Source organism: Schistocerca serialis, chromosome 4 (assembly GCF_023864345.2).
Source record: "Schistocerca serialis cubense isolate TAMUIC-IGC-003099 chromosome 4, iqSchSeri2.2, whole genome shotgun sequence".
Lineage (NCBI taxonomy): Eukaryota > Metazoa > Arthropoda > Insecta > Orthoptera > Acrididae > Schistocerca > Schistocerca serialis.
In genome coordinates this window covers 217,193,540-217,210,194 of record NC_064641.1, presented here as the reverse complement: position 1 = coordinate 217,210,194, position 16,655 = coordinate 217,193,540, and the positions used below count along the sequence as shown (strand labels likewise).

Genomic DNA, 16,655 nt, shown 5'->3' with positions numbered 1-16,655 from the left:
CCCAGGATTTTCATCTGCCACTTACCATTTGGGTATGTTCGTTAATGTGATAAATGCTGAGCTGCGCCTTGGCTCGGAGCATATGTTAAACCATAGGTTCGCCTATAACTGGCTGTGTTAGTCAGTTCAAAAGTCAGAGGAGCACTATAGTGTTCAAAGCAACCTTCAGGTTGATGGCACTGTACTTACATCTATGTACTTGACAAGTAAGATGTCATTCTGCTTGCAAACTCTGAAATATACATACAATACTCTACACAGTATATGCATAATATCTATAATATGCAATATTTTACACACATATACAATACACAATAATTTGCTATACTAGTAAACTCTCATAATAGAGTTACCACAGGATTTAAAAATTCATTGTGCATGACTGACATAATCTGAAAATACCGCTTCACTTTCTGCTCCTGTCACACAAAAAATTAATTAGTTACTTCAGCTACTTCAGCATACTGTTACTACCCATGTTTTTCTATCAGAGCTTATTTCAGTGTTGCAGGGAAATTCTTCTCAGTTTCGGGCTTCCAAGATTTCTTAACAGTGCTTTCATTAATTTGATACTGGAATACAGATGTCATTTTACAAAGAAAGGCTCCTCGGTTATGTTCCGTTTCTAGTGTTAAGGCTATGAATGGGGTCATCGATCTCCAGTTTTGGGGATCTTGTAATGCAGTCTCAATGGTTGTCCACAAATATAATGATAGAAAATGTTTAATATTAAGATACTTAAAACAATTTCTAAAAGATTCTTGTTGTCTTTTTTTCAGTATTTTTGGAAATTTGTTGTTGAGAATATTATTTTTGTTCCTTTTGTAATTGAGTTCTAGGTATTGTGACTCCCTATGTGGCCCTAGTGTGCTTATTTAAATGTAAGTGCCCCTTGTCACACTCTAATTACATTTACAGTTAATGGCATAGTGTTGACAGTTATTTTCTCTTTTCCACTTATCCCAGTTTAATTTTAGAAGAAAAGAATGTAATACTCCTGGAGTACTTTTATTAATTTGTTCATTAAAAATACCCTTCTAAGAACTTCATTTCCCCAATTATTGGCACAGTACTGCAAATTCAAGCACTTACAGCATACACTAATGATTATTCATGATTCAGAGAGTGTCCAGTTCTTTCAACTATCAACTGACTCACACAGAACTTCCCACACAAAAGCGCATATTAGCAGACTGTATGTGGAGGCTCCATAAATATTTCTGATAACCATAAGTTTTCAGAGGAATATGTAAATGTAAGTAATGTTGCTCTGTTCATATTACTTTAATAAGTTTGAAAATAGTAAATGCTCTCTGTTATCTTGCATGAAAAAATTCATTTAGCACTAATACCCATATTATATTACAAAGTTTTTGATTTGTCAAGTGTCTGGGAGCAGTTGAAACGGCGCTCCAGTTGCCAGGTCCTCACCACAGACAGCAGTAAGAGATTAGGATCTTCACGAGAACTCAACCATCCAGCTCTCCAAGCAATTAGAATTGAACAGGTATTGTGCAATATTCTCTATTGTGTCATCTGTGTGTTGATGTGAATTTTTTCAGATAATAGTAATAGTTTTAGCAAGATATGTTTTCGTAATGTAATTACAGACAGATGTGAAACTTCAGTCACTTAAAAAAAAGAACACAAAAAAAGTCAATTGACTATGAACTGTTGCACGATACTACTCTCTCTCTTTCTCTGTCTTACCCCCCCCCCCCCCCCAAATCCCTCCCTCCCTCCCACCCTCACTCTCCTCCCTCCCTCCCTCTCCTCTCTGTCCTACTCCTTTCCTCCCGTCTCCCACACATAAAATAAGAGCATACAGAACTTCCTGTATTCTAATAACAATACATTTATCTGCAACTGTGATGCAATGAAGATGTTAAGTACTTTATTTAGAAACATGCAGTGTCTTCTCTTTTCAAATGTAGCTTTTGTCTGCCACCTTTATTGTAATTTTTATGAGCTTGCACTACTGAATAATTTTGAAAAACAATTTGATGTCACTCATCTATCATTCAAATAATTTCAGAAAACTCCTTTTTATTATCTAATGCTTATCTTGTCAATTTCATTAGCACATGTGTTGCTTTCAATTTTCAGTGTGAGGCCACCAATACTGTTGGAGGGAGCCAGAGACCTAACAGGCCATGCTGCAGTGTTCAGACTGTAATAACATTAACTAAACTGGTAACACCACAAGCCATGCAGCAATGCCTACAGTTTTTGTACACAGGATCAATTGACCCACGGTACTGTGAATTGCAAGTAAGTTTCCATTATGTTATTATACGTGTTACTGCCAAAAAAAGTCAAAGTTGCATGCGATTTACTGCAAATCAGATCAGTTTCCTGTGAACTAAATAATTAATAAAATTACAAACACTCTTCAAAGGAGCCCTAGGTTCTTTAAATGCCAGGTATCTTATATATTGTTCCCAACTTGTTCTGTACGTTGATGTTGAAATGACACTGTGCAGAGCTTAGTTGTGTCTGTTATATACAGGAATGGAAACAAAGAGAAATATGGATTTTGTCTTTTAACTATATGATGTATCACATAAAAAACTTAAAAATATTGTTTAAAGTATTATCAAAATATAATTCAATAGAATAGAACAAAAAAATAATTTCAGAACCCAGGGAATAGCTATAAAATATGAAGTTTACCAAAATGAATGAAATAATAGCATATCAAGTACTAGTATGCAGAATTATCTTCTGAATCAACCATGCAAAATCAGATTTAAGTTTAGAAATGAAAAAAGAGAAAGAAGATATACATGTAATAATATTAGATTAGTAAGAATTCAACAGAAATCAGAGCAGTAAGTCACTGATGGGGCAGTGGGTGGAATTCACTGACAAATGTCATATTGCACAACTGGCACTTGCTGCATATTTGGAGAACTGAGTAAAAGTGGTTTATGAAGATCATTGGTAGAGGTGCAGAACATGAAAAAGCAGCGAAAGATTTAAACTAGGAAAAAACCTAAAGAAAAGAAACAGGAAAGACGGGGCAAGAATGAAGAAAGAGAAGAGTTAAGGCTGAAGAGATACAGAAAGCTTGTCATAAGTAGAATAGAGAGAGGAGAACTCATCTACATATTGTTCTGAACTGTTTCATTTAATCTTCAATATTGGTTTTATGGAGTTGGAATTTCTCTTTTTTATTGCATCCCCACCCTCACACAAGAACCTTGTAACTTGAACCTACAGGAAACCTACATTCCTATCATGACACTGTAATCTGAAATTCTCTCTTATCAAATCATCTATCTTGTCCATTAAGATGTTATTTTACCACCCAATCACCCCTGAGAGATGCTAATTTTGCATGAGAAACTGATTATGCCCTTTTAAGGGTCCAGTTTTCAAAAAGAATACAAGAACAATTTTACAACTTCTTACCTTAAGAAACTCAAGGAGCAGAAAAGTGGCACTATGATGGCACTAGATCAGTATTTTTTTCCACACTTGCGTCATCATTTAAATGAGAGGAAACTACAATATTGTTCCTGTATTGAAAGTTATAAGTGAAACTTGATGGAATAACAACAACATGAAAATGATAGGTTGCTACTCACCATATAGAGGAAGCATTGAGTCACAGACAGGCACAATGAGAAGTATTGCTAGAAATTTGTCAGTTTTCAGACAGTACGTCTTCAGAAGCAAAAAAATCACACATGATTCACACAAGCACAACTCATGCACACATGGCCACTGTCTCTGAGCACTATGGGTTGGCTATGACAGCCTTAACATCCAGAGGTAGTGGCCATGTGTGTGAGAGATGTGCTTTTTGGAATATGTTGTGGGTTTTCTACTTCTGAAGAAGGACTGCAAAAACTAAAATATTTCTAGTGTCTTTTTCATTGTACCTGTCTGCTACTCAATGCCTCCTCTGTGTGATGGGTAGTGATGTATCCTTTCCATATTGTTATTATTCCATCCTGGACTTTCCATTGTTTGAAGTGAAACCAGATGATAAAGAAAAATGTGGAACTAAGAGTAGTAAGAAGTGACAAACAGTAGCAGTAGGAAATAAAAGGAGTTAAAGTGGGAATATTTTAAATTCAGCATCCAGTCATGAGTGTGACAGAATGAATAAAAATCAGTAGAATAGTTAAAGTATGTCGTACATTATGATATGAAGAATGGCATAACTGTGCACAAACATGAAAGTACCTAAATTCTTAAATTATGATGCTCTGAAATGTTAGAGTATGACTATTAAAATGTGTTACATCACATCAGGAGTGCTTCTTTTTGAAATAAAATGGCGAAGAGTGATATAGGAAAGACTCTTTGATTAGTAATACTGGTCAGATCTGCCTCTTAATTTGTCTGCATTTTGCATCTTGTAAGCCCCTCCTCCTTTTCTATTAAGAAATGGTGAGCCATTATGTTGTCTGGGTTATGTAGCATCAGACTTCAAATAATGACAGCACCTGAAGTGCAGACTTAATCCCAAGGTACATGTGCCAATTCACTAAAGTTTCTGATTATTAGCCTACTGGTACATGTCCTGCCAAATCTTTCTCTCCTTCATTCCATAAATTTACACCAAAATAATAAAATGTGATGAATAGGTATTCCTGCAAAAATACACAGTTGAAATTAACAGAATTTATTTTTATTGAGGCATAAGTGAAGTGCCTCTATATGTCCTAATCACAATTGTTCCACAATCACAATCACTTATTTACAAAGTGCTTCAGAGTATGCCATTGCCATCTTGTTCTGTATGGTCATCTGTTAATGATGTATGCATTTATCAGGTATGAAACTAAACATATATATAAAAGTGTAGAATCGGAAGAATCCGATTCTACACTTTTATAAGCAATTTCAAGACACTGCACACACCTGTAACCCAATTGTTATGATAGCTCAGTCTGAAGTTACTAGCTCAGTCACATGAAATGCTGTCATCAGATGCCAAACTGCACCCTGCGTGTAGTACAAGGCATCTCCATCATCATCATTATCCCACTAGAGCAGAGATGAGTAAAGGCAGATTCAGTCTGTCAGGTACAGGTTTGATATCAGTACACCACTAATTGTTTCCAAAAATGCATGAGAAGCAAGGATTTCTTGAAATAAAAGAAAAATGCCAGAAATTAGCGAAATATCTCAAGGGGAGTATTGACAACATCGCTGCACAAAGCAAATTAAGTATGCCACAGTTCCCAGTCTAGATTTTTTGCTTCTACTGCAGAAATGTATGCTGTTGTTGAGTATCTTTCCAGTTTTAAAATCAGTTCAATTCCAGGTACAAATGGATTCAGACAAACTGCAGTTTAAACATGGCAGATGTTCATAAAGAGCCAAAGTATGCAGTATAGATTCCCATGGCTGGCAGCAAGATGAAATTTTCTGCCTGCTCACCACTCCCTTCCCCATACCCATTATAGTTCCCAGCTGAACTCTTGTCACTGTTCCCCCCTCCAAGCCTATTGTAGGTCTGTGCTTGAGCAATACTCGCAGGTTACATGTAACAACAGCAACTAATACATAAATGAAAGATGGCAGTCACAATTCCGTCCAGTTCTCAAACTTTCACTCATTCTGCGATCTAGTGTCATCTGTTGATATTATTTCCGCAATGGGTCTTTCTGCTATAATTTATTCTTGCAATAGCAGTTGCAGTCAGTTTGAAGTGATCTGTTTTGTTTATAAGATGTCTAATTCTGGATTAATTTTCTTTCTCATTTCATCTGAATGTCACCATCTTGTTCTAAAGCTAATTAAAAGCTGGTAATGTTTTCCCCCAGTATTCTAATATATGAACAGCTACCAAACTTTCATTTGCAATGCACTTCATAGTTTCTCACATCCAAATCAAATACTGACTTGGGTTCAGAATCATGTAATGTTTTTTGAAGGACAATATTTTCGCCATTGAAAGATACATTTACTTAAAAAGCAGCATAAACATACATACATGGTATCATTTTGGAGTAGGAATTAATATCTATGAAGAAGAAACAAAAACTTTGAGGTTTGCCAATGACGTTGTAATTCTGTCAGAGACAGCAAAGCACCTGGAAGAGCAATTGAACAGAATGGACAGTGTCCTGAAAGGAGAGTATAAGATGAACATCAACAAAAGCAAAACGATCATCAGCATCAGGTGATGCTGAGGGATTTAGATTAGGAAATGAGATACTTAAAATGTAGAAGAGTTTTGCTACTTGGGCAGCAAAATAACTGATGATGCTCGAAGCAGACAGGGTAGAAAATGTAGACTGGCTATGGCAAGGACAGCATTTCTGAAGAAGAAAAATTTGTTAACATCGAGTATAGATTTAAGTGCCAGGAAGTCTTTTCTGAAAGTATTTGTATGGAGTGTAGCCATATATGGAAGTGAAACATGGATGATAAATAGTTTAGACACGAAGAGAGTAGAAGCTTTCAAAATGTGGTGCTACAGGAGAATGCTGAAGGTTAGATGGGTAGATCACGTAACTAATGAGAAGGTACTGAATAGAATTGGGGAGAAGAGAAATTTGTGGCACAACTTGACTAAAAGAAGGGATAGGTTGAGAGGACACATTCTGAGGCATCAAGGGATCACCAATTTAGTATTGGAGGAAAGCATGGAGGGTAAAAATCATAGAGGGAGACCAAGAGATGAGTACACTAAGCAGATTCAGAAGGATGTAGGTTGCAGTAGTTACTGGGAGATGAAGAAGCTTGCACAGGATAGAGTGGCATGGAGAGCTGCATCAAACCAGTCTCTGGACTGAAGACCACAACAACAACATGGTATACATAAATGTATGTAAACTTCTGCTGCAAACTTATTCAAATACAACAAAAGTTTGTGAGTTGATCAAATTTAATGGTATTTCCACCTGTGTTCCACAAAATTGTCAATTTTTTTATTGTTGCTTTCCATCCTGGATTTGATTTTTAAGCAGAGCATTAGATTGTTGTAGTGCCTAGTTCATAGTTTCTCACATATCCATCCGTTGCACTAGCACTGCAAATCAAGTGTCACATGAACGACCAAGCAAGATCAATACTGTATAGATCACTTGTGTGCAGCAGAAAATCTTGAGCCCATTCGAATGATAGTATTCTTTGTTAAGCTCTACCCTTTGGAACTCTTCGAAATAAATTTGTGTGAAACCACAATAGCTAAAGCTTCATCTGTAAATTTAAAAAGACCCCTATGTTAATACACTGAACACTGTAAAAATGTTTACCTTGGTGGCATTAGTTTAATCTGCAAATATAAGGACCCCATATTTTTCGAATAGCAAATTTTGGAAAAATCTCATCTTATATTCAAGTAAATATGGTACTAGAAAATATTGCAGAAGTAGAACGTTCATCAAAAACAGCAATTGCAACTTCCTAATTTATATTAATAAGGTGAAAGTATCAAAATTTCTGAAGCACAATCATCTCATTTATCCATTCCTATCAGTTGTAACTTTACAAAAGTAATTTTTTTCATGACATAAATTTTTCTTGAAAATGATGAAAACTTGGAAATTTTACAATAGCATTTTGTTTTAGTCCCTTTAAACAACTCCTGAATGTTATGTTCATAGTTCAAAGAAAACTACCAACTTAAAATTACATTTACCAAATTTTCACAAAACTTGACATCAGTGAAATTAACAAAGTTTACAACATGTCATTGTTAGATGATGCATTGATGCACTAGAAAAGTATTTTTGTATGCATGCCTTGAGAGCAGCCTTATTTAGTGTAACAAGTTGGAGATTGATTAAACATGTGGAACAAAATATTGACATTATAAAAACTAGAAAATTCAGTTTCCTGTGAAAATAAATACCAATAATACATAAGATGATTTAATGTGTTTATGACCATACCTTTGTTCTGAGAATACTGAACACACAGGAAGACATCAATGGGTAGCATGGAAGGACCGCACACATGCAACACTTTATCTGTGATTTGCCTCTAGCGTGCCTCAACACACTGCTCTGAGTACTTTACCATTTCTGCATCTTCGTCTATACCTACATTGATACTCCACTACTCACTGTATGGGGTGTGGTGGTGTACCACTACTAGTCATTTCCTTTCCTGTTCCACTTGCAAACAGAACAAGGGAAAAACGACTGTCAATAGACCTCCGTATGAGCCCTAATTTCTCGTATCTTACCTTCAAGGTCCTTGGACACAATGTATGTTGGAGGCAATAGAATCATTTTGCAGTCAGCTTCAAATGCTGGTTCTCTAAATTTTCTTAGTAGTAGTCCTTGAAAAGAATGTTACCTTTCCTCCAGGGATTCCCATATGAGTCCTTAAAGCATCCCCGTGAAACTTGTGTGTAGTTCGAACCTACCTGTAACAAATCTAATAACCTGCCTCTGAATTGCTTCAATGTCATCCTTTAATCTGATGTGGTATAGATCACAGACACTCAACCAGTACTCACGAATAGGTCTCACTAACATCCTATATATGGTCTCCTTTACATAGGAACCACATTTCCCTAGAATTCTCAAAATAAACTGAGTCAGCCATTCACCTTCCCTACCACAATCCTCATATGCTCATTCCATTTCATATCACTTTGCAGCGTTATGCCAAGCAGTACACTACTAATGCTGTATCCAAACATTGAGTTTGTTTTTCCTACCTGTTCACAATAATGTACTCTTTTCTACATTTAGAGTTAATTTTCACTCATCACACCAACCAGAAATTTTGTCTAAGTCATCTTGTTCCCTCCTGTGGTCACTCAACTTGCTGTACATCACAGCGTCATCAGCAGACAACCACAGACTGCTGCCCTGATCGGCAAATCATTTATGTATGTAGAGAACAATAGCAGCTGTATCACACTCCATGGAGCACCCTGGATGATCCCTTTGTCTCCAATGAACACTTGCCATTGAGAATGACATACTTGGTTCTATAACTTAAGAAGTCTTTGAGCTGCTCACATATCTGGGAACTTATTGCATATGCTTGTACCTTTTTTAACAATCTACAATAGGGCACCATATCACATGCTTTCTGTAAATCTAGAAATGTGGAATCTGCCTGTTGCTTGTCATCCACAATTCAGCTATTATGTGAAAAAAGGGCAAGATGAGTTTAGCACAAGCAATGCTTTCTAAAACCATGCTGATTTGTGAAGGTAAGCTTTTCAGTCTCAAGAAAATTTTTTGAAGATCAGTTTGGATTCCATAGAAATGTTGGAACACGTGAGGCAATACTGACCCTATGACTTATCTTAGAAGAAAGATTAAGGATAGGCAAACCTACGTTTCTAGCATTTGTAGACTTAGAGAAAGCTTTTGACAATGTTGACTGGAATACTCTCTTTCAAATTTTGAAGGTGGCAGGGGTAAAATACAGTGAGCGAAAGGCTATTTACAATTTGTACAGAAAGCAGATGACAGTTATAAGAGTCGAGGGACATGAAAGGGAAGCAGGGGTTGAGAAGGGAGTGAGACAGGGTTGTAGTCTCTCCCTGATGCTATTCAATCTGTATATTGAGCAAGCAGTAAAGGAAACAAAAGAAAAGTTCGGAGTAGGTATTAAAATCCATTGAGAAGAAATAAAAAGTTTGAGGTTCGCCGATGACATTGTAATTCTGTCAGAGACAGCAAAGGACTTGGACGAGCAGTTGAACGGAATGGACAGTGTCTTGAAAGGAGGGTATAAGATGAACATCAACAAAAGCAAAACGAGGATAATGGAATGTAGTCGAATTAAGTCGGGTGATGCTGAGGGAATTAGATTAGGAAATGAGACACTTAAAGTAGTAAAGGAGTTTTGCTATTTGGGGAGCAAAATAACTGATGATGATGTTCGAAGTAGAGAGGATATAAAATGTAGACTGGCAATGGCAAGGAAAGCGTTTCTGAAGAAGAGAAATTTGTTAACATCGAGTATAGATTTAAGTGTCAGGAAGTCGTTTCTGAAAGTATTTGTATGGAGTGTAGCCATGCATGGAAGTGAAACATGGACGATAAATAGTTTGGACGGCAAGAGAATCGAAGCTTTCGAAATGTGGTGCTACAGAAGAATGCTGAAGATTAGATGGGTAGATCACATAACTAATGAGGAGGTATTGAATAGAATTGGGGAGAAGAGGAGTTTGTGGCACAACTTGACTAGAAGAAGGGATCGGTTGGTAGGACATGTTCTGAGGCATCAAGGGATCACCAATTTAGTACTGGAGGGCAGCATGGAGGGTAAAAATCGTAGAGGGAGACCGAGAGATGAATACAATAAGCAGATTCAGAAGGATGTAGGCTGCAGTAGGTACTGGGAGATAAAGAAACTTGCACAGGATAGAGTAGCATGGAGAGCTGCTTCAAACCAGTCTCAGGACTGAAGACCAGAACAACAACAACAATTCTGCCTTCAGTTTTACATGACAGTACACTTGGGAGGATGCAGTTGTGCTGCAGGTGTGGTGGAGATGTGTACATCTGTACTTAATCCCAAACATATTAGTTGAAAAAGAAGACACAGTTTTCTGCACTAGAAGAGAAGGAAAATGGTTTGAAATTTTATTGTTGAAAAAATGTGCTCTTCAAGACTGAGACCTTCTCAGAGTCTGTAGGTACAAAACAGTCAGAGAACTAGAAATTCTGCATTCCAGTTGGCTTGCTGCACCATTATGTAACAAACTGGAGAGCCGAAGATTACCTTGGTGCAATCCCAGACTCTGCTAGCCAGTTTGAGGATATTTTTCCACATTTACTACATTTATTTAGTCTTATATTGGCCCTGGGTCACTTTTTACGTAACCAGCCTAAAAACAAAAGCTAGTTTTCAAAACACATTTTGTTCAAGTTCATTTGTGTCACTTGAAACTAAAAAATAGAAAATTTTAAAAGGAATGCAAAAAATCCATTGGTGTGAACAATAGATTAAGTTTTACAAGCAAATGTGTGTTGAAATTAGAGTTGAATTTTTGTTTTACAAGTTTGTTTCCTGTTTCTCCACTTCAAGGAATATTAATGTGGCATTGTAGTTGATATCCAGCATGATTTCCTCAACCATCAAAACTTTTTTCCCTATTTAATTTTCAGATTTAACCCAACATTATCAGAGTATGAAAGACTATTTTTGTGAATATTTTGTAGGTCCATTTCATAACTCATTGGATGTCCTGAATTTAATCATATGGTGATGGTATTTCATATCATTGAATCATTAATAATGTAAAAAGATGTGCCTTGCATGTAATATTGACATTTACTTACCAATTAGGTACCAAAGTAATATTCTTTAAAAATATTAAAAAGAAAACTATCAATCATTTGAGAAAGAAAAAGGTTTGTGTACTGTTTGTCAAAGTTTGTTCTCAGGGCACATCTTGTTTGCAGGCTTATCAAATCAGTTATATAAAAACTGTCAAGTTTTGGAACATGCGTCCTCCTGGAAACTTTTCTGTGGACATCTATGTTCACCATGCTTTCTAAGTTTCCATCTTTGTGGGGCACTTAGGAATAGTTTGTTACCTGGTTAGCTGGCAGCTGATCTAATGGTGTGGATCCTCATGTGATTTGCCATCAGGGAGAAAATAGACTGTTTGAGTGTCAGTAGAAATCTTTGATAACTGTTGAATCCATTCATATAGGCTTTCATAGAATCTTGTGACTTCTTTCTTTACTTTATTGATTCTAATGAACACATGATTTGTACTTTTAAGACCCTAATGGATGAATGGAATTTCTTTGGCCTTGTGGGAATATGCTACAGGATTTAGGTGATTTGTCATTTTCCCAGTTTAGTGACAAAAGTTGAAAGGTCAGCATCTGTAGCAATATCAAATTCTTTGATGAAGTTTCTGGATCACTTCAGTCTGGTACCATACAACATTTCCACCACTGTAGGATTGCTTTCACTGTGGAAGGATCTGTGGAGGCCTAGTATACTTGTGGGTAATATGTTACACCATGTAATTATAGCATGGTCTTGTGTGACACTCTTTAACTTATGGTAGGGCCTTTCAATTTTTTTTCCCATTAACCCATAGGTGGTATTCAGTCATTCTTATCAGCTTACAGACACAAATCTTTGGCAAGGCTCAGATATACTAGATTGAAATTGTGTTCTTTGTTCTGTTACTATCTGTTGTGACATTCCATATCTGGTAATCAAGCAGCTACCTGAAACTATATTATTATTGTTAAAAAATACTTTTGCTACTGTCTCTGCTTCAATGTTTCAAAGGAGCACACCATCTATCCATCTGGTGAATCTGTCTATACAAGTTAAAGAGTAAGTGATCTGTTGGAGGGTTAAAAACTTCATCTGAAAATATTAATCAAATTTAGGGACTTGTCAGTACATTAATTAGTATGCCTTTCAAGTCTACTCTTCTGTAAAGCTGCTCGTGCTGTACTCCATTGTTGCACAGCTTTCTTTAAGTTTGGTCCGACAAATTTGGAAGGTACAAGTTTTACTGCAGGGGTGAACCAAGATGTGATCATGCTTGAAAAATGTGATCCCAAAATGGCTTAGGTAAATATGGATGAATTGTTTCCATTGATATGTCCTGATACAGTCTTAATCAGCATTGCAGCTTGACTTTAAACCATTAAAGTTCCTCAACTTTTTCATGTGAGACAGCTATTTCATCATTGCCCATCATCTCTAATTCTTCCAGCCTGGGCAGATAATCAGCCACTACATTTTCTATCCTGTACGTTTGACACAAATCAGTTGTGAAGTGAGAAATGCACTAGAGATAACTGACTTACAATGTCAAAACTTTCTCTTTCTTCTGTTTGGATGGAACAGTTAATGGGGTCTGATCTAAGTAGACAGGAAATCTTCTTGCTTCAAGTAGATATTTCAAATATTTTATTACTAAGTAAATACTGAGAAGTTTCCTGTCATAAGCTGAGAAATTCTTCTGGGCATGAGAAAACTTATCTGAAAAGAAACCAGTAGGAGTCCAAATTCCATCTTGTTTCTTTTGTAAAGGCTGGTCCTGTGAAAAAATTTGATGCACCCACAAACAATGCAAGTCACTAGTGCAACTTGCTGAGATTTTTCTTGCATTTTTCAAACTTTCCTGCTGCTTTTGGACTCCAGTCAGCGTTTTTTGTCATTATTCATACTTGCCTACAGACAATAACTTAGAAGAGCTTGTTTTTTGTGCAGCATTTTCTAGATGGTATCGATAGAAGTTGAGCATGCAAAGAAATGCTCACAATTGTTTCACAAATTCTAGATAAGGTGTATTTACATTGTCTGCTATTCTCTCTGTGTTTGGTTTGGTGCCTTCTGAGTTAATAATACATCTCAAACTTTACTTTCTGAGTACCAAACATAGATATTCCAATATTAATCTGCAGACAATACTTCCCATGCCATTTGAGATGCATAATAAATGTTGCAAATGTTTTTCCTCCAAACTAGATCGTCAGTACATCATCTATCTGGACAAAACAAAAAATCTAATCCTTGCATCACCTAATAAATCTTTGAAAAGTGCTAGATGTGTTCCTTAACCTAAAGGTTCACCTTCTGCTGCTAGTTGGATTTGGTGATAAGTTTTTGAGAAGGCTGTCTGTGAAAATACCTTATTGATATGAAGGATGAAGTAAACATCATCTATCCATTTGGTTGACTAGCTATCTGAGAGGATATTGTTATTAAGATGGCAGTAAGTGTAACAAAAATGTCTATGCCCATCTGGTTTTTCAACCACATGTAGATTACTTACTCACTAGAATTTTGAAGGTTGAATAATGCCGTGGTTTAACATATACTAGAATGATTTAGCACAATATGTATTTTGTGATGATCTATTTTATGAAGCTTGCAAAAGACCGCTGGACCACTAGATGCTGAGATATAATGCCTAACATTGTATTTATTTTCTTTTAGGACAGCATAGGATTTTGCTAACTCTCAAAATGACTCAAAATTTTCAAAAAAATTACTGGAGATATGAAAAGAATTAACAGTCTCACATGCTTCACTAGGTGCTTCATTCCCTTTCACTCTCAACTGACTGTCATTATCACTCAGTCTTGTTCTTGAAATCAACGAAGAGTTGAAAATGACAAAGAAAATCAGCACCTAATGTACTTTTAAAATGCCTGCAACAATAAATGACCATTGAAAATTATGTTTTAGTTCTACAGCCAGCAACTTTGAACATTAGGTTGTAATCTGAGAATCATACATAGCAAACAATTTGTATTCAACATCTTTTGAGTTATCACTTTCTCTTGCTGGTAAGGCAGGGATGTCTGCTCCACTGTCTACCAAAAACAGTTGTCTTAAATTGTAATCATTGTCAAAGAAGCAAGATTGGTGATCTGCATCATCTGTGACAGAACATTTGACTGCTATCATGTCTACCTCTTCTCGTTTCCCTGATTTTGATATTTAAAAGGCCAAAGACATATGTTTAGTCTACAATCTACACCAAATGAAAATTTTTATAACAGGACTTCCTGTTTTCAGTCTAACTTGATTGGCTTCTGCTCCTGCTATGGGAATGTTGTCACTTTTGATTTTCTCTAAGCCAACGTTTCAGTTTTCTGATTAGCAAGTGTAATTCATCTAACTGCATAAAAAAAAACCTGCAGCAGATGACAGCTTCTGTGTCAGTGTTCACTGAACGTCACATTTCACCATTTGATCTGCCATGAGAGTCATATTCTTCAGAAATAGTTAGAATGCTTTTAGTATAACTGGGAATGTTATCTAACCTTAAAGTTTAAATGACTTTTTGCTCACATTTTTTCCTGCATAACCTTTAGACTGCCGGACTCAAGCACACTGAATAATATTTTTATGTGGTGCTCATCACTGTCCTTGAACATTGTTCTTTCATTCCTTCTTTTTTTTAAGCTAGTGAACAGTTATTTGACTCAGAGCTGACTACCAGAAACAAGAATTTTTCATTGAACTGTGGCTTTAGTTGCAATAATGAGTCATAGAATTACTTTGTGTCAGTTGTTATGCTACTGATATGAAACTGTACTTTACACTGACAAAACCAAATATCTGATTTCTACACCCAAAATGGCAGTAATTTGACACTGATATTGTCTGCTTCAGCTTTACCTGGAGTTGCAGCATTTTTGTTGTTGGTGTCCATGATGTTTTATTTTTCTATTGGTCCTTCTTGATCATGTCAGAAGTTTACTTGAGAGGGGCTATTCCTTGCACTTTGTGGTATTTTTGTACTAAATTTAATAAGGAAAACTCGGTTACTTTCAAAAAAATTATTTCACAACTCACCATTATTTTATTTTATTTTTTTAACAAAATGTAGCCAAGGTAGCAGGCTGGGCGTTTCCACACAATTTCGAAAACATATTTATTAAATCAAGTGATCATACTGTTTGAAAAATAATTTACTTTTCGGTCACTATTTTCATTTTAATATGACCCCACAGTTACCTTACTATGCCCTTCTACTGTTCATTTTTCTCTCACATTACTTGCTATTGGCCATCCTGTATCTCTTTTCCTGCATCATTTTCATTAATGATTATTGTTTTGCTTCATTGTTTTATTTTCATCTGTATTTTTATTTTCCTCTTCCTATTGTGTATCTTACTGTTCACTTTGCTGACCCATCAATTCTTTTCATCTCCATTGTATCTGTGCCCACTAATGGTCACATATTAACTAATGAGCATTAATCACAGTACCTTCATGTCTTTGACAATTAATTTCTCAGTTGCTCTACATTGTCTAACCCCTGTACATTCCTCCCAATGATACACAGTTTACATTGCTGTGTAATTCAACTAGTGCATATAAAGTAAAGTCTGTGGCACACAGCCTATGACCGGCTGCTGGCACTAGAAGGGGAGGGTGGCAAGTCCATCACTCTGATTGCCTTTTCCCTCCAGGAAAGAACCCCAGTACTCATTTGAGCTGAGGTCATCTAGGAGGGAGAGTAATGAGGGAAAAATCCCCACTTTATCCAGGTCTGAACCTGACCTCCAGAGCCAAAGTTTAGTGCTCTACCTCTTAAATCTTTGTAATAGTGTATATAGCTCAAATAAAATAACTTTGTGATTGACAGATGTCTGTGTCAGAGGGCAGAGGAAGTTTGACAGATGTCTTTGTCAGAGGGCAGAGGAAGGGAGGAGGGGATTGGAGGGGGGAGCTTTGCTACCTAGTACGTAGCATGCTAGATGCTTATATGATTGATAAACCACAGAGTGAACAGTATTATTCTCCCATCCACCTCATGTAATGTGTCCTGCTTGGCAAAGCTCTGTACACACCACTGGCAAGACTCTGCACTCACCATTGGCAAGGCTCTGCATTCACTGACAACACAGGCAACACATTGAGCAAATGGAGCATGAGACAGAACTCAATTGCTGATGCCTGGCTCTACCACTCAACTCACTAAAACATCACTCACAAAGTGTGGTTTCACTAGCCACTTCCTCTGTTTTGTTTCTTAACGCACGAGGAAGAAACTATTTATTCCAAACACTTAAATTTTGATACTTTTTTGTATATTGTTATACGTATAAAACTGCTCAGGTTATAATCACTCCACTTTTTTATGTCATATTGGTGTATGAAAAAATGTACACTAATTAATTAGTACAGCGTCTATATTATTTCAATAGGGATTTAATATTCACTAAAATATGTATAAATCTGAAAGTTCTGTTTGTCAGAGATGAGATATTGAAACT

At 36.3% G+C, this 16,655-nt stretch overlaps 1 protein-coding gene across 1 annotated transcript in view; it reads left to right on the top strand.

Moving 5' to 3' along the window:
- Nucleotides 1-16,655, top strand: part of LOC126473222 (rho-related BTB domain-containing protein 1-like) — a 415,532-nt gene that overhangs the window by 309,889 nt on the left and 88,988 nt on the right. The window contains exons 8-9 of the mRNA XM_050100131.1: nucleotides 1,387-1,507; nucleotides 2,107-2,271. Of these exons, the coding sequence (XP_049956088.1) occupies nucleotides 1,387-1,507; nucleotides 2,107-2,271 (286 nt within the window). The remainder of the gene's footprint in view (nucleotides 1-1,386; nucleotides 1,508-2,106; nucleotides 2,272-16,655) is intronic.